This window comes from Pleurodeles waltl, chromosome 1_2, assembly GCF_031143425.1.
Source record: "Pleurodeles waltl isolate 20211129_DDA chromosome 1_2, aPleWal1.hap1.20221129, whole genome shotgun sequence".
Taxonomy (NCBI): Eukaryota; Metazoa; Chordata; class Amphibia; order Caudata; family Salamandridae; genus Pleurodeles; species Pleurodeles waltl.
In genome coordinates this window covers 176,344,231-176,370,890 of record NC_090437.1, presented here as the reverse complement: position 1 = coordinate 176,370,890, position 26,660 = coordinate 176,344,231, and the positions used below count along the sequence as shown (strand labels likewise).

Below are 26,660 nucleotides of genomic sequence, written 5' to 3'. Positions count from 1 at the left end.
TGCCCCGACCCAGCCCCAAAGTCAGTCCAAAAAACAAAAGGCCTCTGGGATGCCACTGCCGGAGGGCCATGGCTCAACCCACAGGAAAAGCGGTGACCAAGTACCATCTTCGGCACCGAAAAAGGCCAAGATCGTGCCGAAGTCTTCCGACTCTGGTCGAGAAACCGGCATCAAAAAGAGTCCACTCCGACTGGTCGAATCCAATAAGCCTCGAAAGAGCCTTTTGGAGCCGAGACCAACTGTAACAATGAGTATTTCGGTACCGAAAAAAAACGGCTTCGGAGCTGAAAAAGACTTCTTATACACAAGAACATGGGCTCCCCCAACAACTTAAAGAGAGGCACAGGTTTGAGCAGGAGCTGGCTTTTCAAACAGAGACTGAAACTGAGCAGCCAAGAGCAAAGGTGGCTAGAGAAAAAAACACCACCTCCACATTTCTCGCCAGAAATATCGCCTCCACATTTGCCAAGGGCAAGGTCACCATTTGGCACCCCAACTGCACGGTCACCCACACATACTGTGCAAACACAGGACGATGCAGATCCCTGGGACCTCTATGACCCACTGGTTTCAGACAGCAGTCCTGACTGCTATCCCTCAAAGCCATCTCCTCGAGAGGATAGCACATCCTACACACAAGATCTAGCCAGGGCTGCGACATTCCATAATGTCACTATGCACTCAGAGGCATTGGAGGATGACTTTCTTTTCAATACCCTGGCATCCACGCATGCGTCATATCAAAGCCTGCCCATGCTACCAGGCATGCTTAAGCATGCACAACAAGTCTTCCAAGAGCCAGTCCAGGGAAGGGCCATTACACCGCAGGTGGAGAAAAAATATAAACCACCCCCATCGGACCCTGTTTTCATTACACAGCAGCTCCCTCCGGACTCTGTAGTAGTGGGAGCCGCAAGAAAGCGGGCAAATTCACAATCATCAGGAGATGCGCCACCTCCTGATAAAAAAAGCTGCAAATTCGATGCAGCAGGATAGAGAGTGGCGTCGCAAGCGGCCAACCAGTGGCGTATCGCCAATTCACAGGCCCTCCTTGCCGGCTACGACCGAGCCCATTGGGACGAAATGCATGATATTATTCAGCATTTACCAAAAGAACATCAAAAAAGGGCTCAACAGGTGGTTGAGGAGAGACAGGCCATCTCCAACAACCAAATCCGTTCTACACTGGATTCTGCAGATACAGCAGCAAGAACTGTAAACACAACAGTTACCATCAGGAGGCATGCATGGCTATGCAGTTCTGGTTTCAAACCAGAAATACAGCAAGCGGTGTTAAACGTGCCGTTCAACCAGCAGCAACTATTTGGGCCGGAGGTGGACACTGCAATAAAAAAAAATGAAGAAGGATACAGACACGGCCAAAGCCATGGGCGCGCTATACTCTTCCCAGCATAGGGGAACATTTAGGAAGCCATAGTTTAGGGGAGGGTTTAGACAGCAACCCTCAGAGCCATCCACCTCCCAAACAAAACCCACCTACCAGTCACAATCCCAGAGAGGGGGATTTCGTGGTTCATTCAGGGGACAATACCCAAGAGCAAGGGGAACATTTCAGCCTGCCAAGCAGACCCCCAATAACAAGCAGTGACTTCAATGTCACACTTCCCCAACACACATCACCAGTGGTGGGAAGATTAACAAAATACCACAAACATTGGTCAGACATAACTGCGGACACATGGGTTCTATCAATTATCCAACATGGTTACTGCATAGAGTTAACACATTTCCCTCCAGATGTTCCCCCAAGGACGCACAAACTGTCAGCACAACATCTAGACATACTACAAATAGAGGTGCAAGCACTATTAACAAAACAAGCCATAGAACTAGTACCACACCATCAAAAAGGAACAGGGATTTACTCCCTTTATTTCCTTATTCCCAAAAAAGACAAAACACTAAGACCAATTTTAGATCTCAGGACGTCAAACCTTTTCATCAAATCAGATCATTTCCACATGGTCACACTACAAGATGTAGTTCCCTTGCTAAAACAGGAAGAATACATGGCAACACTGGATTTAAAGGATGCGTATTTCCACATACCCATCCATCCATCTCACAGGAAATACCTCAGATTTGTCATACAGGGCAAACATTACCAATTCAAAGTATTGCCCTTTGGGATAACAACAGAGCCCAGAGTATTTAAAAATGCCTCGCTGTAGCAGCAGCTCATATAAGGAGACATCATATTCACGGATTCCCATATCTCGACGATTGGCTAATAAAAGCCAACACTCAACACCGGTGTCAAAGTCACACGATATATGTAATCGATACTCTACACAAACTAGGGTTTTCTATTAATTACCAAAAATCTCACTTGCAAGCATCCCAAATACAACAATACTTGGGAGCCACACTCAACACGCAAAGAGCAATTGGCACTCCAAGCCTACAAAGAGTTCAATCGTTTCAAAATATAGTGTCAAGCATACAACCAAATCACCAGTACACAGTCAGGTTTGTGATGAAACTACTAGGCATGATGTCCTCATGCATCACTATTGTCCCAAACGTACGGCTACACATGCGGCCCTTACAACAGTGCCTAGCAAAACAATGGACGCAGGCACAGGGTCAACTTCAAGATCTAGTGTTGATAGACCTCCAAACACACTCTTCGATTCAATGGTGGAACCCTGTAAATTTAAACAAAGGGCGGCCATTTCAAGACCCAGTGCCTCACGCCATTATTACAACAGACGCTTCCATGATTCGGTGGGGTGCACACCTCAACAATCACAATATACAAGGTCAATGGGACAATCAACAAAAACAACTTCACATAAATCACTTAGAACTTCTAGCGGTCTCCCTAGTACTAAAAGCTTTTCAACCCCTTCTAGTCCACAAACACATTCTTGTCAAAACAGACAATATGACAACAATGTACTATCTAAACAAACAGGGGGACACACACTCGTCACAACTATGCCTCCTAGCACAAAAGATTTGGCATTGGGCAATTCACAACAACATTCGTCTGATAGCGAAATATATACCAGGCATTCGCAATCAGTTAGCCGACAATCTCAGTCGGGATCACCAACAAACTCACGAGTGGGAAATACATCCCCAAATTCTACAGGATTACTTCCACCGCTGGGGAACACCAGACATAGATCTGTTTGCAACGAAACAAAATGCAAAATGCCAAAACTTCGCAGATACCCACACCCTCAGTCCAAGGGCAATGCTCTATGGATCAATTGGGCAGGGATATTTGCTTATGCTTTTCCCCCTCTCCCACTCATTCCTTTCCTAGTCAACAAACTGAGTCAAAACAAACTCAAACTAATACTCCTAGCACCAATGTGGGCTCACCAACCGTGGTACACCACACTGTTGGACTTCTCAGTAGTACCTCACATCAAACTCCCAAACAGACCAGATCTGTTAACACAACACAAACAACAGATCAAACACCCCAATCCAGCATCGCTCAGCCTAGCAATCTGGCTCCTGAAGTCTTAGAATTTGGCTATCTAAACCTTTCAAATGAGTGTATGGAAGTCATTAAACAGGCAAGAAAACCGACAACAAGGCATTGTTATGCTAATAAATGGAAAAGATTTGTTTTCTACTGCCAAGCAAATCACATCACACCGTTAGATGCTTCCATATGAAACATTGTGAGTTACTTACTACACCTGCAAAAAGCAAATCTAGCTTTTTCTTCCGTCAAAACTCATCTCACTGCAATCTCTGCTTATCTGCAGATTAAACATACAAAGTCACTTTTTAGAATCCCAGTTATTAAAGCCTTTATGGAAGGACTAAAAAGGATCATACCTCCAAGAACCCCACCAGTACCCTTGTGGAATCTTAATATTGTACTTACACGACTCATGGGCCCACCTTTTGAACCCATGTATTCTTGCCAAATCCAATTCTTGACTTGGAAGGTAGCTTTTGTAATAGCCATCACTTCACTACGAAGAGTTAGCGAAATACAGGCGTTCACTATCGAAGAACCATTTATACAAGTACACAAACATAAAGGGGTTCTCCGCACAAATCCAAAATTTCTACCAAAAGTCATTTCACCGTTTCATCTAAACCAAACAGTAGAGCTCCCAGTCTTCTTCCCACAGCCAGACTCGGTAGCAGAAAGAGCACTGCATACATTAGACATAAAAAGAGCGCTAATGTATTACATAGACAGAACAAAATCATTTTGTAAAACTAAGCTATTGTTCGTTGCTTTCCAAAACCCCCATGCTGGTAATCCTATATCCAAACAGGGCATAGCCAGATGGATAGTCAAATGCATACAGACCTGTTACCTCAAAGCTAAAAGAGAGCTACCCATTACACCAAAGGCTCACTCCGCTAGAAAGAAAGGAGCAACAATAGCCTTTCTAGGTAACATACCAATGACAGAGATTTGTAAGGCAGCCACTTGGTCTACACCTCATACGTTTACCAAACATTACTGTGTAGATGTGTTAGCAACACAACAACCCACAGTAGGACAGGTTGTACTAAGAACATTATTTCAAACAATTTCAACTCCTACAGGCTAACCACCTCTTTGGGGAGGATTACTGCTTTGTAGTCTATGCACAGCATGTGTATCTGCAGCTACACATGCCATCGAACGGACAATGTCACTTACCCAGTGTACATCTGTTCGTGGCATGTTGCGCTGCAGATTCACATGCGCCCTCCCACCTCCCCGGGAGCCTGTAGCCATTCAAGTTGCATTAAAATTGTATAAATGTAAATAAATATTCCTTTACCACAAACTATGTACATACATATCTATTCCATTGCATGGACATCTTTAGTATCCTCATTCTACCACTCCTACCTCACCCTATGCGGGGGAAAACAATCTAAGATGGAGTCGATGCGCAATGGAGCCGAAAGGGAGGAGTCACTCGGTCCTGTGACTCGAAGACTTCTTCGAAGAAAAACAACTTGTATCACTCCGAGCCCAACACTAGATGGCAGGAACAGTGCACAGCATGTGAATCTGCAGCGCAACATGCCACGAACAGATGTACCCTGGGTAAGTGACATTTTCCATATATAACAGCACTGAGACTTCAGCATGTAGCGATATATTGGTGAACATAAAAATCAATGCATACATCACGCTGGTGGTCTTGTAAGGCAGTCGTTTTGGTGGTGTGGTGGCTTGAGCATCCGTCAGCATCCAACCCCTCTGGGGTGTCGACAAAGACATACCCTCATAACTATTATAACAAGATAAATAAATCGAAAGCTGGTTCTTATGGGGGCAGCAACACTCAGAAAGGAGAAACTGCCTATGTTGACCATCAAGTGGTGAAGGATTTCAGTGCTGGGGCAGTGGGTAGGGGAGATACAAGTCTGGTGTCAAACAGACTACTGGAAGGCTTGTGGTGCAGCTGGCACGGCTGGTACGAGGGGCAGCACTTCCTAATCCCTAAACATTTGTCAGCGTTATGTTAGGTCACCCAGTTTGTTGAATAATTTGGGCACATAGGTGTCCCACAGTGTGGCAGCCCCAGCTCCTCCCTGCTGCTGCACTTTATGGGACATGGTATCCACCTCTGCCATTGCCCTCTTATGTACCACCCAGAGCCAACTTGTATCAGAGGGGGAGTGCTCTGCCTTTCACAGCATTACTGTCTGGCACTTAAAAAGGATCGTGGCCAGGTCTACTAATTTCAGATAATGTTTAGTGCGCTTCATAGGAACGGCAAGGTGTCTGGGGACAGCTGCACATCCATCACCTCTGAGACATGTTCCATCACTCGTACCCATACTGGCACTAGTACCGGGCAGTCCCATACCATGTGTAGGAACATCGCGTCTGCATGTCTGCAGAGTGGGCATGTTAGGGCTACATCAGGGAATATCTTATTGAGACAGTGTGGGGTCTGATGTAGAGGGCATTATGAGAGACTTTCTTAACGTGCTCAAGAGCAACCCCCTCGTTTGTCTGTCAGGGCCACACCTAAGCATGCATCCCACCTGGGCTTACTTTGCAGTATTTGACCCCTGTCCAGTGCCTGTAGGACAGCATACAGCACTGTGATCGTTCTCATGCCCAGCCCCCGAGTCAAAGTGCACTGTAGTCTGCCTAGCCCATTCCCCAGGCATTTCGCACTTCCAGTACAAGCGCGCTGTGAGCAAAAAAAGAGGCCGCTCCCAAGTCACGCATTCTTTGTAGATCTTGGAAAGATCGCAATGTGCCTTCTGCTTGCATAGGAAGCTCGGCACATATGGCACCTGCCATTGCCTGGGCTGGATGTATCTGTTCCAGCAGAGCTTTGCCACTCATGCCAGTCTGCGAAGGTCCCTTGATGGGCCACATCGGGCCAACAGCCAATCCAACACCATGGTGCCCCGGCGTTAATTCCAGATTACCCTACTTTCTGCCTGCGCATCTCCAGTCAACCATCGCATGGACTACTGTATCTGTTCCACAGCAAAAAGTGACTTTCCCCAGACCTCCTCCACTAGTGAATGCTGAAACGTGACCATTGATACCCTTTTCCGATCGCCTCACTATATCAAGCCAGACAACACTCCATTCAGTTCCATGAAGAAGGACCATGCAGGCACCACTGGGAGGGCCATAAAGAAGTATAGCGCACGCAGGAGAACAAGCATCTTGGCTACAGATGCCCAGCCAACAAAGAGAGACGCATCCAAAAACCAAGGGACTGATGTATCGCCCACTGGACAGCGATATCTTTGGAAAGGGGAGATTCTGTCCTTTCCAACAACACCTCTCCCAAAGCAATCAGTGCTTGGAAGGCTGATATGCACTATCGAGCACTGATGTAGTGAAAGTAAATCAAGCTCATCAGCTCATTTTACTTTCATTTTACTGTAATGTCATCAGCACACCCTGAAAAAACATAAGTCTTGGTCTGCTCAGGAAGCTCTTCCTGAGCAGCCCATGTTAAAAATAAAATAAAGGACACCAAAGGGGCCTTTAAAAGCCTTCTCAGTGTCGGCTAGTGGCCGACAGACACACTGGGCAGGTAGTGCGGCCGTTGGTCATTGGCCGACAGCTGCACTTAAGAGGTTAATGCTTCTTGTGCCAACTCAGATTTGGGCAGGACCAAGAATATTGTCAAAGATCGCACTAAGACTTGTGTTACCTTTGGGAAGGGGATGAGATGATCATGGCTGCCGTTAATCTAAATTTGGGAATTATCTAGAAGAGTAAATAACAGTTTAGACTGATTTATTTTAAATTTGTTCATACTTATCTTTTTTTAAGTGTTAGCTACATACCACTCTAGCTCGCTTTGAAGAAATAGCATTCTAGCATTAATACCGTATTCTACAGATCCAATCTGTGCTCAAGATTTGAAGGCTTTCGTGTCAGTCTCAGTTGGTGTGCACCTATTTGTTGCTTTCCTCCCTTTCTGTCTGTAACTTGCCCTCAGGAGCTCTTTGTTTTCACCCTTGGTAGATTCATCATTCCTTTTGCTCCAGTCGCAGCATTGTAAACAGAGCCACCTCTAAACCACACTAGTTGCTGCTCTTCAGTGCCACCTGAAGATCACTAGAGAAAGTGCAGCAGAAATGTTGAAACTATAACATTGATCTTGACACACTATTATGAACAAGAATTGGTAATGCCAGTAGGTCTGTATGTGAAGTTGAGCAAGACCAAGTGGCATTGTCAGTGCTTGTTGATTGATTGCATAAAATGACTTACTCTTTTGGAATCATAGGCAAAAACCTAATTAGTACTCTTTTTACTTTTGGGCATGCTCATACCTTTGTGACCACACTCATTTGATCCACCCTCTCCAAATGCTAGCTCCCCATCCACACTACACAACCCTCATCTGCACGTAGCTCAGTCCCTTTTTTTTGCCTGCCCAGGTGATCTTGCTGCCAACTCTGTGCTATACTACTTCCCATCTGTAAGACTCCGCTGCTGTCACCTGCAGCTCTTAAAAGTCTTGTGACTGCATCTCTTTGAGAAGATTGCAACTCCATACATCTCCCATAGGTGACGTAGAAGCATTGTGATTTTGTCCTGGGATCCACAAGAAGGAGAATGGAATAGACTTTTGGGAAGGGGAAACTTTACTAGGGCTCTGCGGCTGCTTCTGGCACTCAGGCTCATTTGAACTGGCAGATTGCCAAGAGTCATCTGAGGAGCAGGTGGTCTCAATGTGCCCTTATGTCTATATTCAAAGTGTTCTAGATTTGTGGTTTTCCTACACAGGAGGATGGCTGCTCTCACACTGCAATGTCCCAATCACACCTGCCTGTATTTTGAGTTGCAAACTACAGTGGTTTCATCATTTGTTGGCATTGTGCTTTATTCAATCAAGCACACCTCTCCAGGTTTTCAAATTTCCCATGCAACTCTGCACTCGGGTCATTGGAGAGGAGATGATTCTGGGCGACATTTGCCACCTTAGTTGATGTCAGCGGAGTTTGGGTATTGCTAAAGGCTCTGTATCCCCAAGTTTGTTTCCTGTTTTGCATTTTCTGCTGCACCCCCATATTTTGTGAATATGCATAATGTACCTCACATGTCCATGCTTCTCTAGGTCACAACCTGGCCACATTTATGACTGAGTGATGCGTGATCTTCTCCAACCTACCTCAATAAAGTTTTTTTCATTTGGCCGCTGTTGTATTCCTGTTATGGTCCTATAATGAGTCCTGATGCAACCAGGCAGCTCTTCTAACCATGAAGTTTTTCCATGACAAATGTCGACAGCAGCCCTTGTTACCTTTTGAAAGGCTGTGAGCACCTGGTAATAGCAGATGGCTTTGAAACTTGTAATGGAGGTTCAAATCATGTCCTTTCTCCAACAAGACCGAGGTTAGGGTGGCAATTAGAGCGCACAGTTTCTGTCTTCCCTCCTATCGAGGGCATCAAGGGTGTATTTGAGTGATTATTTGGGTTTTCATCAGTGTCCCATTGAAAATGAAAAAAAATTAATTCATCCAGATGGGACTGGCATGCTTTCCATCTCAGTCTTTTTAGGTCTGGCTTGACAGTGCTACTTTCTCAAGACATAATGTGACCAACGTCAGGCCTCCAAAGATCCTAAAAATGTTACTAGACCTGCAGGTCGAGTAACTTGAATAGTCTACTTGACCTAACTGTAATGTATTTGACCCATAAACTGGTCTCAATGTGTGATCCTAGCCAAATATTTTAGTTTACATAGTCGCCGTTTTGTTAATTCTCCTATATGCGACGAGTTCAGTAAAGTCCTGAATACCTCCATCACCATGGCCGCCTTTTCGGAGGTCTCGAAACACGCTGAAGTGAGGACCCTCCTAAAAGAAAAAATAAATCTGCCGACCCAGCCAAATTTAAGGACTACTGGCCCATCTCTCTGCTCCCCTATCCAGCAAAAGTCCTTGAGAAAGCTATCAGCAACTCCTAGAAGACCACAAGCTCCCGGACCCCTCCTAATCTGGATTTCGAGCTAACCACAGCATCGAGACAGTCTTCATTGCAGCCACAGATGACATCAGAGCCATCCTGGACCATGGGGAAACAGCCCTCATCCTCGTGGACCTGTCTGCCGCGTTTGTCGGTCTCCCACCACATCCTGAGCAACAGACTCCACCACATTGGGATTCAGCGAATCACACTCTTGGATCGCATTGTACCTCACCAGCAGAACTCAAAGGATCAGGATACAACCGTTCATCTCGGAGTCCAAGAAGATCATCGCTGGAACCCCGCACCCCCCAAGGATCATTCCTCAGCACAACCCTCTTTAACACCTACATGACCACCCCAGCCTTCATCCGTCACATCACATGGAGTCAACATAATCTCCTACACCAACGACACACAGCTCATCCTCTCATTGCCTAAAGATCCCTCCAGTACAAAAGCTAACTTCTGCAAATGCATGATAAACATAGCGGGCAGGATGAAGGACAACTGTCTCAAACTCAACACTGAAAAAATTGAAGTCCTCCTCTTTGGGAACAACACCATCACCATGGACTGACACATGGTGGTCCTCAGAGCTCAGCATACCCCCAACCCCAACAGACCATGCCTGAAACCTCAGCATCATCCTGGCCATGAAGAAACAAGTCAAGGCAGTCTCACCCGTCTGCTTCCACACCCTTGGCTTGCTCTGCAAGATCTTTAGTTGGTTCCCAGCAGACACCAGAAGGACTGTCATGCAGGGCCTCATCACCAGCAGACTGGACTATGAAAGCACACTTTATGTAGGAATCCTATCACGCCTCCTGAAGAGACTCCAGACAATACAGAATTCAGTGGCAAGACTCATACTCGACCTCTCCAGAAGGACCAACTTCACACCCCATCTCAAAAAACTACACTGGCTCCCAATTCAGAAGAGATGCTAGTTCAACATGCTGTCCCACGCCTACAAGGCCCTGCACAACGAAGGACCACCGTACACTAACAAATACCTGACCTTCCACCAACCGACCAGACATCTCTGAACAACTTCCCTGTCCCTCGCAGACACCCCACAGATCAGCCGAGCCAACAGCGGAGGATGCTCCTTCTCGCACTTGGCAGCCAAGGGTTGGAACAACCCCTCCCCCCCACCTCAGGACCGCACCGTCACTACAGATATTCAGAAGAGAAGTAAAGACCAGGATGTTACAATGATTATTTCTTCACGCAGCAGCATACAGCTCCAGTGCCTCAAGACCCCCCACGGGTGATTTGCCACGCTCTGTAAATGTTCAATTGATTGATATGAGTGCACCTTCAAATATGTGAGTTGAGCATTTCTTCTGTACAAAAAAAAAACCTCTTTAGTTTGATTAAATAGACTAAACATTTGTTCCATGTATAAGGTGGTGCCTATTTTGGGTGATGCAAACCTTAAGACAGAGTTTTGAAGCCACACAAAGCCACTTTGTTTAACCAAGCGAAGTGGCTTTGTGTGGCTTCAAAACTCTGTCTTACTCTGAGTGGCTCCAAAAATCTGGAGTAATGCAATGAAGGGCAAATAGCTGTGCTGCGTTATTCTGCCTTGGGAAGCATGGGTGCTAGACAGCCTCTTGTGTGCCAGCACATGGAAACTGACAAGAATGTGCTTTATTGCCTTAAATACCACACATTCCTCCCCTTTCCCTGTCGCGCAGTGCAGCAAGATGACTTGCTGCGCTACACTGCGTGACTTCCTCATAAATGAGGTCCTAGGAATCTAGCCCACATATATAAGGTACACATTATCCCTGACTTGCCTCTTAGTTTACTAATAGCATTGCCATCCGGACAGGAGTGTTTCTCAGTTTATGTTTAAATATTCACTTTTAAAGAATATAGTACTAAGGCATGTTAGCACATTTACAGACAGTACATTTCCATGAAATGGCCAAACATCTTCCCACAAACTTTCAGCTTTACTGATAAAAACCATAGAGTGTATTACCAATAATCTTTGACAAATGGGTTTTAGAAAACATATTTATCATTTGCACATCACCAAATAGTGTTGTGATTTGTTTTCATCCTACTAGAATATTTTTTTCCATCACTCAAGTACAAAAATTGGTTTTCACAGCTACTTAAATATATTTGGAAATGTTTGTACAGTTGAGTTTTTAGCTATTTAAACGTGTGTTAGGAAAAATCTGACACCTGACAGCCTTTCATTATACACTCTTTGTACAGCAGGTCAAACAGTTCGCTTTACAAACGAGAAGGAAAGGTAATTGTAAGAAGACTAAATTACTTCTGACCTCTGTCTCTGAACACAGAGCAAATGTGCCAAGATAAACAATCTGAAGTCGTTTTTATTGGTCCTTCACTTTCTGATTGAACAGAACACCTGTTATTTGTCAACTCACCAGAATGGGCGCAAGTATGATTTTCGAGGCTTGAACCTAAAAAAGTTTTCAGAAGTACTATTGCGAGGGGCTCTGATCCACATGTTGGCAGCAAGGAGTACATCATTTGATTGGGCAGACGTTGTGCGCTTCCACAGAAAATAGTTCCTACCTTTCATGCAGCTGTGACTATTTTGTTTATTTGTCCAGCTGCCTGAGCATGAAACCTTCAGGGGTGCATACATGACCTTGTAAGTGCTACTAAAGTGTCCTAGATAAAAGTATAATTTACAGTGTTTGTTTTCTTCTAGCATTAGAACAGATGGGAGGAGGGTAGTCATGAGGAATGCACTGCTGTCCCTGCACCCTTCACTTCCAGTATCAACTTTAGACTTCAGATTGCAGTTTTGTGTTAGTATGGAAAGCCCATGGCTACACTATTCTACATGGACTTTTAAGTCTGGGTTGAGAGAGAAACTCTCGTCGGACTTATGTGATCAACCAAAAAGAGCTTTCAGAGTACTACTGAGAAAGGGGCTTAAGCCCCACCCATAGTACAGACTTTGATTAATCCAAATTTGGGTGCTTCCACTAAAAAGACATCTTGTATTGTACTTTTGGTTTGTGGCAAAGTGTATACTCTGTGCAACAGGACTGAATTGGTTATGGTGTCAAACCATTGATCATGACTATAGGCCTGATCTGTTTGTTATGACAGTTTATGATAAAGGCGCTAGGCCTGGCATATTTATTTTGAAAAGCATATGATAAAGTCAATTGGTTCTATTACTATAGGTGTGTTGCATTTTCTGCATGGTAGGGGAATGGCAAGAGTGGGAGGCGGGAACTGAGACACGTATATCATAAACATCGAAGCTAAGAACGATACCCAACTCCCTTGAAGGAGATGACTGGGACCCATGAACACATGCCCATCTCCTGATTGCAACTGCATGTGCGGGGGCCTCATTGGCCTATGCCTGCTTCTTCGTATCTATACCACGACTGTTGCTTTTCACAGTGTATGGCCTGATGCTACATGCATACTAACCGGGCTCCCTGCCTTGTGCGACTGGGGCTATATTGTCTCCTCCTTCCCGCCCCGACCCCTCCCACCCCTCCCCCCCCACTCTCACACCCCGTGATAGGAATTCATGTAAGCGGTACTATAGCATTTGACATGCCTCCTTGCAATGTTATGCAAACTGTACTTGTGTTTTATGAATCTGTTAAGCATGGTGACATTATACTTGTGTTTCGTAGGATATATAACTGACTTTATCTTTTTCTGTTTAAATAAAATAATAAAATAGATTTTTTTTTTTTTTAAATAAAGTAAATTGGTATTTATGTGTGAATTGTTATTCTTCTATATTAAAGCCTGCAGATAGATATTTTTTACATGGGAGTTCACAGGTGACTGTAGTAGGCAAAGGTTTTGGTGCTGGTTGCTCCCTCTGACAAAGTGAGGGTATACAAGATTTTCACTGTCGGGCCCTCTTGGTAGAAATCGTATTCTGTTTTGCGCACTGTAATTTTTTTGTACTTTGTAATTGTTATATTTCTTTTTATGTTTGTATGCCTGATGGTTGCCTTGTAAGAAGGCTTAAGTTCAGTACTGGAGGAATCAGTTAGTTATGTTGACAAGCCAATGATAACAGCTAGAGGCCTCATTGATTCTCTAGAAAAAATATTTCCAGTGCCATAGCTTTCATCTGCTTTTTATGAACAGTTTTGATAATGCAGTAAGCCTGACATATTGATTGTGAAAAGCATATCTTAAAGTCAGGATTATTATTTCTCTGTATTAAAGCCTATAGATAGATATTTTGTTAAATGAAACATCATAGATTACCCTTGAAGGGAAAGAGTTTGGTGTTGACAAACTCTAGGTGGAAATGATTTGCACTGTTAACATTCTTGCTGGAATCTCCTCTTAGCTGTCTACTAGGATCTTGTAATAAAAAATTAAATAGTACATACATTCACATATCTAAATATATACCCATGTAGATACACAGAGGGACTTTGGTTCAGCTCTGTTCTACCACTAATTTGTCTGTCTGTCCTCTAAACTCTGCTTTCATCAACAACAGCATCCTGCTTCAGGTAATAGCTCATTCCACATCAGGTGTTGTCTTTCTGATGAATACTTCCACATGCAGATTCCTCACCTGTAGAACTACTACAGATGTCAGACTGGATCTGGAAAACTTCACTGTTGTGTTGTCGCCGTTAGAGGGAGCTGGACTCAGTCGATCTCGGAAGTGACTTCAGACGGCGCTACAAAAGCCATCAAGTGCCTGCCCCGGTGCAAAGGCGTTGGTTTGCTTTTTTTCAACGCCTTTGATACAGATCTGGAGCTTCATTCTCCGAGTAAATTCCTTGCACACATTTTCCTAAAAGCAGTACCATGTCACCTCCCATTAAAGACAGGTTTTAAACCTTGTAAGGATTGTGATGGGCAGATGTTAATCACAGACCCCCACTCAGTCTTCTTGTGGTGTCGGAGGTCTTATCATTATTCAAAGACCTTTTTCTTCATGCCTCAGTGCGAACCCTAAGGCCAGCAGGGAGCAGGAGGCCAAACTTTTCATGACCAGGGCGAAGGACAACTGCCGGCGTCAGAAGCATTCTTGATGATGTTCCTGTTCTTCATCCTCCTTGGCCACCAAGCAGAGAAAACGCCATAAGGCAAGAAGCACTCGAGAGGTAATTCTCTCAGGCGCTCTCTTGACTCCCACAGGGCAGTCATCCTTGGAACTGAAGTTGGCTGAGATATTGTTTGAGTATCCTCCGCGCTGAACTGCTTCTCCATTAGGACCATCTCCAGATAGACCTTCACAGTGTCCTAAGCCCTCAGCACTGGCACCCTTGCCTGAGCCTCTAATGCCGCTATTTCCCGAATTCCCAGCTCCAGGCTCAAATCCAGTAGCGTTTTTTTAACAGCATGAACAGCGTCTGTGCCAAAGCGTTGCTCCGATATGAAGCCCCTTCAAGCCCATCGGTTTCACTTCTGTTTCCTCTGTTCTTGCCGTTCCAACCTACAGATCGGACGTCGATAGTTCCCTGTTTTCATCCAGCGCTCTGTTTCTCAGCACAGCAACCGACTCCATGGATTCCCCTACCACTGCCACAATCTCCAGATATGGCGCCACCGCTGCTGCAGGCTGACGTCCATCCATAGCTCCATTGCCGCAGGGAGGAACAATGCTTACTGGAAGAGAAGGCTTAAAGGACACACCTCCACAAAATCTTTGGCACAGACTGAGACCCTGTGGAGTTTCTGCCATATGATGACCCAGATCGGACTCCCCTACAAAAATTTCAAGACCTGTCATCAGCAAGCAGCCTAGATACTTAAATAGGAATTGGCCATGGAATTCCCAGCTGGACCACCAACACCTGAAGTGGTGTCCCACCGTAATATAATGCTAAAGGCTGCTGAGACCTTGGATTTGCAGCTCCCTTCAGCAGAGACAAAGACCAACATTCTTTTGTGAGGTGCTGTTGCCATCATCCGCTACATCAGAGCCCTTGTTGCCCTTCAATGTTGGCTTGTTGACACTTGGCCTGGCGGCTTGGGAAAAGCACCATCTACACACCCATGAACAGAGAAACCAAGTTATTCAAGCTTCTTGCTGCAATACACAATTGAGTGGTGCCTTCCCTACTGTACCATCAGATATCGAGTCTAAAAGTTTGGAGGCTTGGGGCAAGAAAGCCTTCTTGTCAGGGACATAGTCCTGAAATTGTTAAACGCTAACTGACTGCTTGCCTGTTATACCCATGCCTTAAAGGACATGGCACAAATGGTGCTGCCAAACATCCCAGCAGACATGGGAGGTCATCGTAGGCGGTCAGAATGCTTCTCCCCATTGCACTGCACTTGACACAGCTGACTCTGTCACCTGTGCCATGAACTTTCATCCAAAGACTAACCGGATTTAGCTACTACAGCTAGAACATATGTTCTTATTATGAGTATCGATCTTTGTGACATTTATCACTATATTTGTGAAATGGACTTGTTCAAATCTCATTACTGGAGAGAATTTTTAATATTATTCATATATGGGCGTGATGTCTTAATTCGTCATTTATTTGATTTCTAAAATTGTTGATTTTTTGATATATTTTTGTTGTTTGAAAACATTTCTGTGTATGAAATTATTTGTCTTTCCGGTGTCTTGGTATTGTTTATATGTATGTTTTATGTATAGTCGGTTGTTCATGGTCCTTGTGTGTTGATCTGTATGTTTGTTATGATTATCTGTGAAGGCCTTGCTTTGAGGGTTTTTGAGCTGGTAGGGGTCTATGGTCTATTTTAGAAATTGTATAGTTTTGAATAATGTATATATACACACACATACTCGTGTTTGAATCAATACATTTTTGAATATCAGTCAGGCCTTTTTGAAAATAGGTTGCTTTATTGAATTTATAGGAGAGTGATGTACTTTTTACTTATTTTACCTGTGCCATGGGGACCTCCATTTCTATCCATCGCCATTCTTAGCTCCTGAAGTACAATTTCTCTTAAATGTTCAATCCAGTCTGATGGACTTATCTTTGACGTAGTATGCCTCTTTGGTGATAAAGCAGATTTAGCACTGAAGAGATTTGGGACTTAGAAAATGCGGCATGATAACTTGGACTACAGCTTTCACCATCATGCAAAGATTTCTGGTACTTTTGCTGTTTTTATAGTATCTCCTCTCTTCCCAGACAGCACCAGACACTTCAGCAGCAACCTAACCTCCTCATTCCATAATATAGGGACTGCTCCAGAGTACCACTCCGTGGATCCACTTGCAACCTTCCTTCTCCTTGTTTGTTTCTGTGACCCTACACATAGCCTGTAGGAGGGCGTGAGTATCCCATTTTCTTCTGGCCTGGAGAGCCATTACTTCAGATCAGTGGGTCCTTCTGGTCATAGAAAAGGGATACACCCCTCTCTTTCTTTATGTTCCACTCTCCATCAAACCTCCTCCCTCTTCTCCATGTCCTGATCATTTGACCATTTTGCAGCAGGAGGTGGCAGCTCTTATTTTGAAAGAGTAAATTACGTTAGTGCCAGGCAAGGAAATAGACCAGGGTTGCTATGTGTGTTTAGTTCCTGGTACCCAAGAAGGACGATGGCCTGCATCTCATTCTAGACATCAGGAGCCCAAACTACTTTAAAAAGGAGAATTTCAAGGTGCTGATCCTAGCTGAAGTTCAGCTGGTGTTTGAGCTTGGAGACATGGGTGGTATCACTAGACAAGCAGGATGCAAAACCACATCCCTATCCTGTGGTCTAATCAGAAGTACTTGCTGTTTGTGGTGGGTTCTACACATTACCCTTTGGTTAGACATCTGCACAACAAATCTGGTTTGTAGGATTGGTACTGGAAACAACCCTTCTCCGTGGCTTTCCTCTTCCACAGAGAATCCGAGCCGTACAGGAGACACATCTATTCTTTCAACAAGGTGCTGGTGTTCCAGTCCTGAGAGTCTTGTTATTCCTAGATCCTGCTTTCTCCTGTTCATGCACGCTTGTTGGCACATCAGGGCCCTGCAGTGGTGTCTCCCTGTGGAACTACATTGTGAGCTTCTCAGTGCTGCGATGGAAGTAGCATGGTGGAGGAACAAGGCAAACCTTACAAACAGGATGGCATTTACTCATCCTCCTTCCATGACTGTGGTAGTTATTGATGCCTGCACCCTAGGGTGGGGAGCTCACCTAGATGATCAGGAAATCAGAGGCCTCTAATCTTCAAAAGAGCAGGTTGTGGATTATAAACAAAAAAGAGGGAGTAGGGTCTCACCTGATTTACTTGGAAGCGTTAAGACTGTGGTCTAGGGCACACCAGCAAGAACTATGGGTCACGGCCAGTCACCTAATGGGGTCTCTGAATGTCAGAGCCAACTGCATGAGCCGGTGTCATCTTGCCTTTCACGAGTGGCGTCATCTTGCCTTTCAAGAGTGTTGTCTTCCACTAGAGGTAGTCCAGCACGTCTTTTTCTAGTGGGGCACCCCTCAGGTGGACTCTTTCGCCTCATCAGAAAATGCTCAGTGCCATCAAGTCTGCATTTTAAGATTCGTTAAGGGGAGACTTGGGGGACGCCTTTCAGTTGAGGTGGAACTTTCAGCCGCTTTGTGTTTCTCCATACCCTTGATTATCTGGTTCTGAGGACAGTGGGCCAAGCCCAGGTCATTCTCATCGCCCTAGATTGACGGAGAAGGGTGTGGTATGCAGACCTCCAGCCTTTCCCCATGTGTCCTCCGCTCTGCCTGCCATTCAGACCAAATATTCCCTCCTATTTGGGGGAGAATGGTTCTGCATCCCAATCTCGGAGGCCTCTACCTCTGTGTTTAGAGATTGAGCGGGGACCAATGAAGGTTGTAGATGTCATCTTCACCGCGTGGTGCCCCTCCACTAAGTCGGCTTATTCTGGTAGATGGAACAACTTTATTGCTTAGTGTGCGGATAATGGTGGGGATCTTTTGCCGGCCAAATTATACCAAATGCTGCACTTTGTGGTTTCCCTAGCTCAGAGGGGATGTGCCATTAGCACTACAAAGGGCTTTTTTTAGCTTCTTTATCAGCTATCCCCTGCTATCCATGTTCAAGTCCCCTAATGCATGCATTTTCTTAAGGGCTGGACCCTTTTTATCATACTCCTTTTGGGTTCTCTGAATGGAACTTGAATTTGGTTCTAACATTTTTAATGGGAACTCCGTTTGAGCCCCTGCACAGTTGTACTCTTCACATGTTGACCCTCCAAACTGTGTTTTTGGTTGCTATCACCTCTGCTAGAGGGATCAGTGAGCTGCGGGCCCCTAGCTGTTGCCCCCTTTCACTACCTTTCTCCCAGACAAGATGGTGTTGCCAGGGTTGCTTTCCTTCCTAAAGTGATCACTCCTTATCATTAACCTTCTGCTCTCCTTCTCATGCTACAAAGGAGGAGGAACGGTTGCATTGGTTGGATCCCAGGTAAGCGGTTAATTACTAATTGGACCGCATCAACGGTTAGCGGTTGGGCAACCAGCTCTTTATGGGCTATTGTGGAGCCAAGAAGGGTAGGCCATTCAGAAGAGGACCCTAGACAGATGAATCATCCTCTGCATGAAGACCTGCTATGCCTCGGGCAAGAAACCGCTGCTTGAAGGAATTGGGTCCCATTCCACCAGGGCTAAGTCGACCACTTCTGTGGTCCCATTTGTGGGTGTCCCATTTGCAGAAATCTGTAAGGCGGCAATGTGGGCTTCCTTGCAAACCTTTACAAAGCACTATTGCCTTGATGCAGAGGTGCACCAGAATGGACACTGCTTTTTCTGTTTTGCAGAATTTCTTGGTCTGAATCCTCCATCAACCGTTCTCCTAGGGAGGGTACTGTTGCGAAATGTATTCTACAGATGAGGAATCTGCAGGTTGAAGTATCTACCAGAAGAAAAAGTTACTTAATTTATATATTGATCTGTCTGGTGGATACTCTGTCTACCTGCAGATTACTCACTAGCCCTCCCATCTCGCTGTTTGATGGATGACTTATAGGGAAAGATAATAAGACCCCAGATTGCAAGTATGATGGTAGTGCAGTTTCTCTCAATTGTAATCTTCCCCTCACTTCCAAGACATGGAAAATATAAAAGGAAATTGACGTTGATGCACAGAGTGGGCACTGTTATGGCCTCGGTGGTGTCTCCTGACATCACTTCTGGCGCTGACTGAGTCCTGCACCGTCTACCTGCGACATCAGAACTTTGGAGAATTCGAGATTGAGTCTGACGCCTAGGTTTGTTCTACGAGTGAGTAATTTTCAGGTAGTTAGAGCACCCACCAGAAAGACTTTCATCACAGGTAAATATTTTTTTCCTCTTGCGCTGTGAAGGACAGCATTTTCTGATCACGTGTATATCTGCCTGAAAATGAATGTGCTTCAGGATCAGGGCTGGTTGGCTAGTCCTTTAGCTTTCAATTCTTTTCGTATTCATAGTTATCCTTTCATTCTTTGCTTCTCCTCTATTTATTTTAATTATTCCTAGGCGGATACTACAGCTCTCTAGGCAGTGCTAATGGGTCGCTTGCTTGTCACTTATTTAATCTGTAATGCGATTCAACCAACATGATAACTTCCTTGTTTTCATACTTTTTCCCCGAAAGTTGAACGTTAGTTTATCATTGTAAGTCATTGGACACTTGTTCTTCGGTGATTTATTAATTGGCATGCAATGATCAAAAATATACGATTTCATGGCTAACTAAGAAATAGGCAATTTCCATGAAATTGATAGAAAGATCACTATGATGCTAAAAGAGATTGCTGTCAAAGTCATCAGGCACTGTCATGAATTTTACTGACCATTAACTATCGTGGGTGCCAATCACAAATTCGGGGTATACATGAAAATAGGTGGTTCAGTTTTTCTGCCAAATATCCAAAAGAGATCTCTCCATGTATCACACTCTGCCCTCCTAGGTCCTAAATTCCCTGGCAAAATTGTGGCTGCACACATAGCTTTTAGTATTGTCAGCACCCTTCAGTTTAATGGTGGCTGCACTACTTAAAAAAGTTTTGACCCTCTAATGCTAATGAAATTTAATGATGAACTTAGTCCCTTAGTTTGTCACAGCAGTGCTCATTAAGTTACATTATTACACACCGATTGAAATGTTGATTCCTCATTGCTAAAATGGTTAACAATTCACATCTTCGGTTTGAGACACTTAATTTGGTGATATTCTGGAACCGAAGATTGTTTTTCGGCACACAAGTAGCTTTGTGATTTTTAAAGTTGAAAACTGATTTTCAGAATCTTGTGTGTGGCATCATGAGTAATTTAGGAGTGTGTAGGCTTTGGAAACACTACATACCAGGGAGAGCTGAAGTCTAAGCGAGTGCTTATTTGTGTTTTCCTAATGACCAGCACCTTTATTAAGCAGCGTTCCGTAATTCATCTGTCTGATATCCCTTGACCATTCTTAACCACACCTAAAACCAGAGATTGTTTTTCTGTCATGTAGGGCTTTTAAAACAGTTGTATTCTGTATTGGGCGATTGTAATTAAACCAGGTCCATTATTTGTTTGAATTTCAGAATTCCAGAAATTGTGGCGGAGTATCCCTGTGGATTCCTTGGATGAGGAGAAAATTGAGGACTATCTGAAGAGGCAAGGAATTTCGTCTATGCAGGAATCTGGACCAAAGAGAGTTGTAAGCGCCATCCTTACTTGTTTGAAGCTATTCAGTTCACTGAAGTTATTTTATATAGTAGTAAATGTATTAGTTCTGAACATCACACAACACAATTTATTTGCATGTGGAATATCAGTGTAAAGACTGAAGTTGCATGGCAAACATAATCATATTTAGTCATTTGAAATAGGTTGGAAACTATAAATTGTTGAAAGAAACAGAAACAAAAATGACTGACAAACCCTATGATTGTCTTTGAAAAATATCAGCTGGCACGTATGTTGCATCCCTAACATTTTATGCTAAAGACTAAGATATTTCCACTCGAGAGGAAAACAAGGGTAGTGATCTACTATTCAACAACTTTTGAGGACTCTTTTCTGTTGATAATGTGTTTTGGCTTGTGTCCACTGTTGTTATATTGACTCTCAATCTGGCTGTTGTCTTCAGTGAACAGCGTTCTGAAATTCATCTTCTCCTCAGGCATATTAGATATAGTGGCTGACTATCTCTCTGACCTTTTTCTGGTGCAGCATACATCTTATTATAATGATATTTTTTGCAGTCAGACCATAGTACGATTATTACCACAATGCAACACACAACACATATATTAAAATGGAAACAAATGTTCTCTAAACGTGTGAATTTAACTTCACATAAACACGAGGCGAACACAGGAACTCTGCTACATAGCCTAATGATAGTTTAGACTCCTTTTAATCCCGAAAACGTATGCAAAGCTACTAAAAATATTGCAACCTTCCTTAAAGTATCATTTTATGAATCTCTATAAAATTCACAGAAATAGGATTGTAGTATAAATCTGAGGGAAAGTGTGGGTTCAACAACAGAATTTAAATATACATTAGTCATTGTTTCACCTCATATTGAGTCTAAGCATGCGAATAGTACTTCAAAACACACTACAGTTGTAGTACAAATTTCATTTGTTTATCCTACAAGGCAGAATTTAGAAACCTCTTGTTCTTTTCAGATATGATTACTTTTAAAAAGATCCCATAATTAACAGCGGGAAGCTCCTCCTAATTCTGGGCAGTTGGCTAAGAAGTAGCTAGTAGGTGTCACATGACTCCCCATCCCTGAGCCTATTGTGGCCCTGGAGACCTCATCCCCCTGGTATTCTGTAAATTAAAGGTGGGTGCCATGGTACCTATCAAGGGAACCCACTAAGTAATACATATTAAGGGAGGGGGCACACAGTCCCCTTCCCCAAGCCTCATTAGACCCTGGGGACCCCGTCTCCTGAGGCCGAATTCACTTAAAAAGGAGAGAGGGGCCTTGGGGCCCTCCTCCCCAAGCCTGATTAGGCCCCAGGGACCCCATCCCTCTGGACTTTATTTAAAAAGGGAGGGCAGCTGTGTTGCCACATCACCAGAGTCCAGAAGAGTGTCCTGGCACCCTCCTGGAACACCCACAAGCTGCATGTTGGGGGTCATAGGGTGCCCAAAGGCCCTGTGGCCCCAGCGAGCAGCATGCTGCAGGAGTCAATATTGTTTCCGACCCAGAGCTAGCAGCTGTGTTTTGCATGCTCCCTCAAAGCAGGAGCAATATCTGTTCTATTTTCCTGCTCGCAGGTGTGCAGGCAGAGAAACAGAACAGAAGTTTGCACCCATTCTTTGAGAGCATATTAAAATCTCCTGCTGGGTGGGAGCAGTCTTGCCTTCTCTACCTACAGCCCAGCAGGCAGGATGTCCCAGAGGTGAGCTTCCTAGGGCAGAATAACTAAGCTAGCCCTGGGGAGTGGGGTTCATGGGCATTTAAAGACTCGCAGAGGGGGTTCGTGTGGCCCCCCATTCCCATTTTAAGATACATTTCAGCTCAGGAGATGGAGTACCTGAGGCCAAATTAGGCTCCAGAAGGAGGGATATGCACCCCTCTCCCTTCATATATCACTTCAACCTCACTTCCCTTTTATAATAAATTTCGGCCATGGGGATGGGAAACCCGGTGCCTGATTAGGCTCTGTGAGGGAGGCTGCGTGCCCATTTCCCTTCTTTGTTTACTGCAGCCTCTGGGGATGAGTCCCCAGGGCATCTGAGTGGCTCAGGGATGGGTACATCTCCCCTTCCCCTCCAGAAAAAGGGGGAAAAAGCTATTTTTATTCCCCCCCATCAACCCAGGGAAAGGGGTTTTAAAAAGAAATGCCGGAGCCCACACTTTAAAAAAAAAAAAAAAAAAATCTACAGTTTCGCAGACCCTCTACGAATTTGCAGCAAAAAACATTTTTGGTCCTTGGCGGGGTCCCTCTGGGACCCCACTGCCAGGTCTAGGGGTCAAGGTAAACCTACCTTGCCCTGTTGTCTTAGTTTACCTCTTTTCTTAGGGCTCAGGAGCCCTGAGGTGTTTTGCCCCCCCTTTTTTTTAGACCTGCTTGACAGATCTCACTGAAACTTTTCATGCGCAAACCAGTCAAAAAGGACCACTTTTTTGGAAAGTTTTGTGGCAATTCGGCAAACAGCGCCAAATATATGAGCAAACCAAAAAATACATTCACCTTGGAAACATAATCCTAACTCAAGCTACCCACCGCCATTGGGTGATTATAAAAAAAAAAAAAGGTTAAAGGGACGTTATAGTTAGGTTGTTAATTTACTCGTACACGTACAAAACCATAGAAATTCAGCAGTTAATCAATGCAGATTCCGACTTAGACAGGGGCCTTGCCCCTGCGTCAGATCCTGACCCTTATTCTTATGTGAAGCGGGGTACCTTGAGGAATCCGAGGGGGTCGCTGGGCCCTTTAGAGTACCAGCTACAGGACCCCTTGGACTGACGTATGGTCCTGGGTGAAGCCGGTGGGCTGGACACTTGCTTCACCCAGCAAAACTGGCATGCTTCCCTCCCCTCACCATGGCTACGGAGGAGTGAGTGTCCTACACCACAGTGATGCAAAGAGCGGCGAGGTCCCGGGCCTTGAGCTGACTTCGGTGACAGGCAGGACTAACCTCCCCACAGAGGTGCTTTAGCCTGGGGCTTCATCCTCTGAACCCCTATTGCTCTTTAATGAAGCCATTACCCCCCCACGCTGTGGGATACGGTTGTGCAAGTGCTGCCAAAGGTCCCGAAGGAGGCTCAGGTTGTACTCTCTCATGCTGTTGCTGATGGGAGGGACGTAGCAAAGTTCACCATCAAATGTGGACTGGACACAACCAACTCAGCGGGCAGATCAGTTGTATTAGGGGTGGACCTGGTTAAGGACGTCTGGCTTTTCGGGGGATGTACAAGCCAATCTTCTGGACATGCCCTTTGATGGCACCCGTCTATTCGGAAACAAAACCGACTCAGAGGTCAAGCACTTCAAGGGTTCTCATGCTATAACCATGTTCCTGGACCTCAGGGCTGCCCCTTGCTCCCACAGTCTGCTTTTTGCCCCTTTTGTGGCAACAGAAGGGGCATCCCACCATGTCCGTTCCCATCCAACCACCATGCTGCCCACCCTCTGCGTGGCCAGGGACGTGGGATCCACCATTCTCGTAGATCAGGGAGACAGCAGTCCGGCCAGTCCACCTCCCATCCCCTCTGCATCTTCCTCCAATCCTTCCTAGTCTTATGATTCCCCATCAGGGACCAGTCGGTGACATTATTCTCCATACCCTGCTCTCCTGGCAGTCCATCAGGTCAGACAGGTGGGTTTCATTGATAGTCCGAAGGGGCTTCTCCCTCCCCTTCTAGACTACCTCTCCATCCATGCCTCCCTCCTACGATCGTATGCCAGAAAATCAATTTGCACTTCTCCGCGAGGGTATGGCTTTCTTGTCTAAAGGAGCCATAGAGCGGTCCCTGGGCCCGGACCTAGGTTGTGGTTTTTATTTCCGTTACCTTCTGGTGCCTTAAAAGGAAAAGGGCCTTTGCCCTATCCTAGACCTCCAGTCCCTCAGTCTCTTCCTCAAAAAGGAGAAGTTCAAAATGCTCACTCAGGCTCAGGATTTTTGTCTGTCCTGAACCCAGGAGACTGGATGGTAGCGCTGGACTTGCTGGACGCTTATTTCCACATTCCTGTCCTGCCTGTCCACTGACGTTACTAGCGGTTCACTGTAGGCCATGAGCACTTTCAGTTCACCATGCTCACCTTTGGCCATACCAGCCCCCCTTGGGTGTTCACCAAGGTGATGGCGGTGGTCGCAGATCATGTGCACACATCCGGGATCTCAGTCTTTCCTTATCTTGATGACTGACAGTCGAAGGCGGGCTCACCCCAGTCTGTTGTCTTCCACCCCTGGACTACGGTGGACCTACTGTAGTCGCTGGGAATCACTGTGAACGTGCCGGAGTCGCACCTGACTCCCTCTCAGATGCTCCTTTCATCAGGGCTGTTCTGGACACTGTGCAGTTTCAGGCTTAATCTCCTGAGCGGCAAGTCCACGACATTAAGGCTGTTACCAATGTTTGAGCCTCTTTCCTCTATTTCGGTGAGAATGATTCTGAGGCTTCTGGGTCTCATGGCCTCCTGCATCCTGCTGGTGACACATGCCAGATGGCATATGCGGGCTCTGCAGTGGGACCTGAAGTTCCAGTGGGTGCAGCAACAGGGAAATCTCTCCAGTGTGGTCCAGATCTCGGCAGTAACTGCTCAAGATCTGCAGTGGTAGTGAATGAACCGCAATTGGGTCAGAGGCAGACCCCTCTCTCTACCCCAACCAGATCTGATAGTAGTGACAGATGCGTCACCCCTGGGATGGGGTGGCCATCAGGGAGAGGCAGAGATAAGAGGACTCTGGTCTCAGGTGGAATTGTGACTCCACATCAACATGCTGGAGCTCCGAGCCATCCATTTGACATTAAAAGCCTTTTTACCCTCCATCAAGGGAAGGGTAGTGCTGGTGTTCACGCACAACACCACCACCATGTGGTACTGCAACAAATGGGGGACCCCTATAAAGAGGCCCCTGTGTCTCTGCATTTGGTTGGAATATTAGTGCACATCTCTGGTGGTTTAACACTTGGCGGGCCTTCTGAACTCCAGGGTAGACATACTCAGCCATCAGTGCCTAGCGGATTATGTATACCCCTCTTTAAGGGGTATGTTGGTGTGAAGAAAGGTTGAGCAGTGGAGAAGCAGGCCATCTCTAAGTGGGTCTTGTTCTGCATTAAAATCTGCTACACATTGGCCACAAAGCAACCTCATGAAGGCTTGCAAGTTCATTCCACCAGAGCTAAAGCTGCGAACACTGAGTTAGCACGTGGACTTCCAGTCCTGGACTGTGTCAGGTAGCAACGTGGGTATCTCTGCACATGTTTACCAAACACTGCTGCATGACAGTCAGGTCCGTAGAGATGGGCACTTTACCCGTTCAGTGCTACTGGACTTTTTGGTCTGAAATCTGTTTCACAAACCCACTTCTGAGGAGATAGTACTTGGGTATCTAGTCAAAGCTGAGGAATCTGTGGCTCGAAGTCTCTATCAGATGAACAAGTAACTTACCTTCGGTAGCGCTTTATCTGGTAAAAACTATACCTAGCCACAGATTCTCTACTGTAGGAAACAGGGTTCTGGTTGCAGTATTCCCTCCCCCCACACACACTTTTTGCTTACTTTTTTGCTGCAACTTTAACTGAAGTGCACTGGGTTCCTGCTAATGAGGTCCCCAGTGTCCCTTCCACAAAACAAGACACCTGGTCACTTGATCCCCAGGTGTCCAGGCCATTTACCACCTCTGTAAGACC

The 26,660-nt window shown here is 45.3% G+C and overlaps 1 protein-coding gene across 2 annotated transcripts in view; it reads left to right on the top strand.

Annotated features, from left to right (window-relative positions):
- The window catches only part of GTF2E2 (general transcription factor IIE subunit 2), a 226,490-nt gene that overhangs the window by 163,340 nt on the left and 36,490 nt on the right, over positions 1 to 26,660 (top strand). For both annotated transcript variants that reach the window (XM_069237388.1, XM_069237380.1), the window contains exon 7: positions 20,875 to 20,990. In XM_069237388.1, the coding sequence (XP_069093489.1) occupies positions 20,875 to 20,990 (116 nt within the window). The remainder of the gene's footprint in view (positions 1 to 20,874; positions 20,991 to 26,660) is intronic.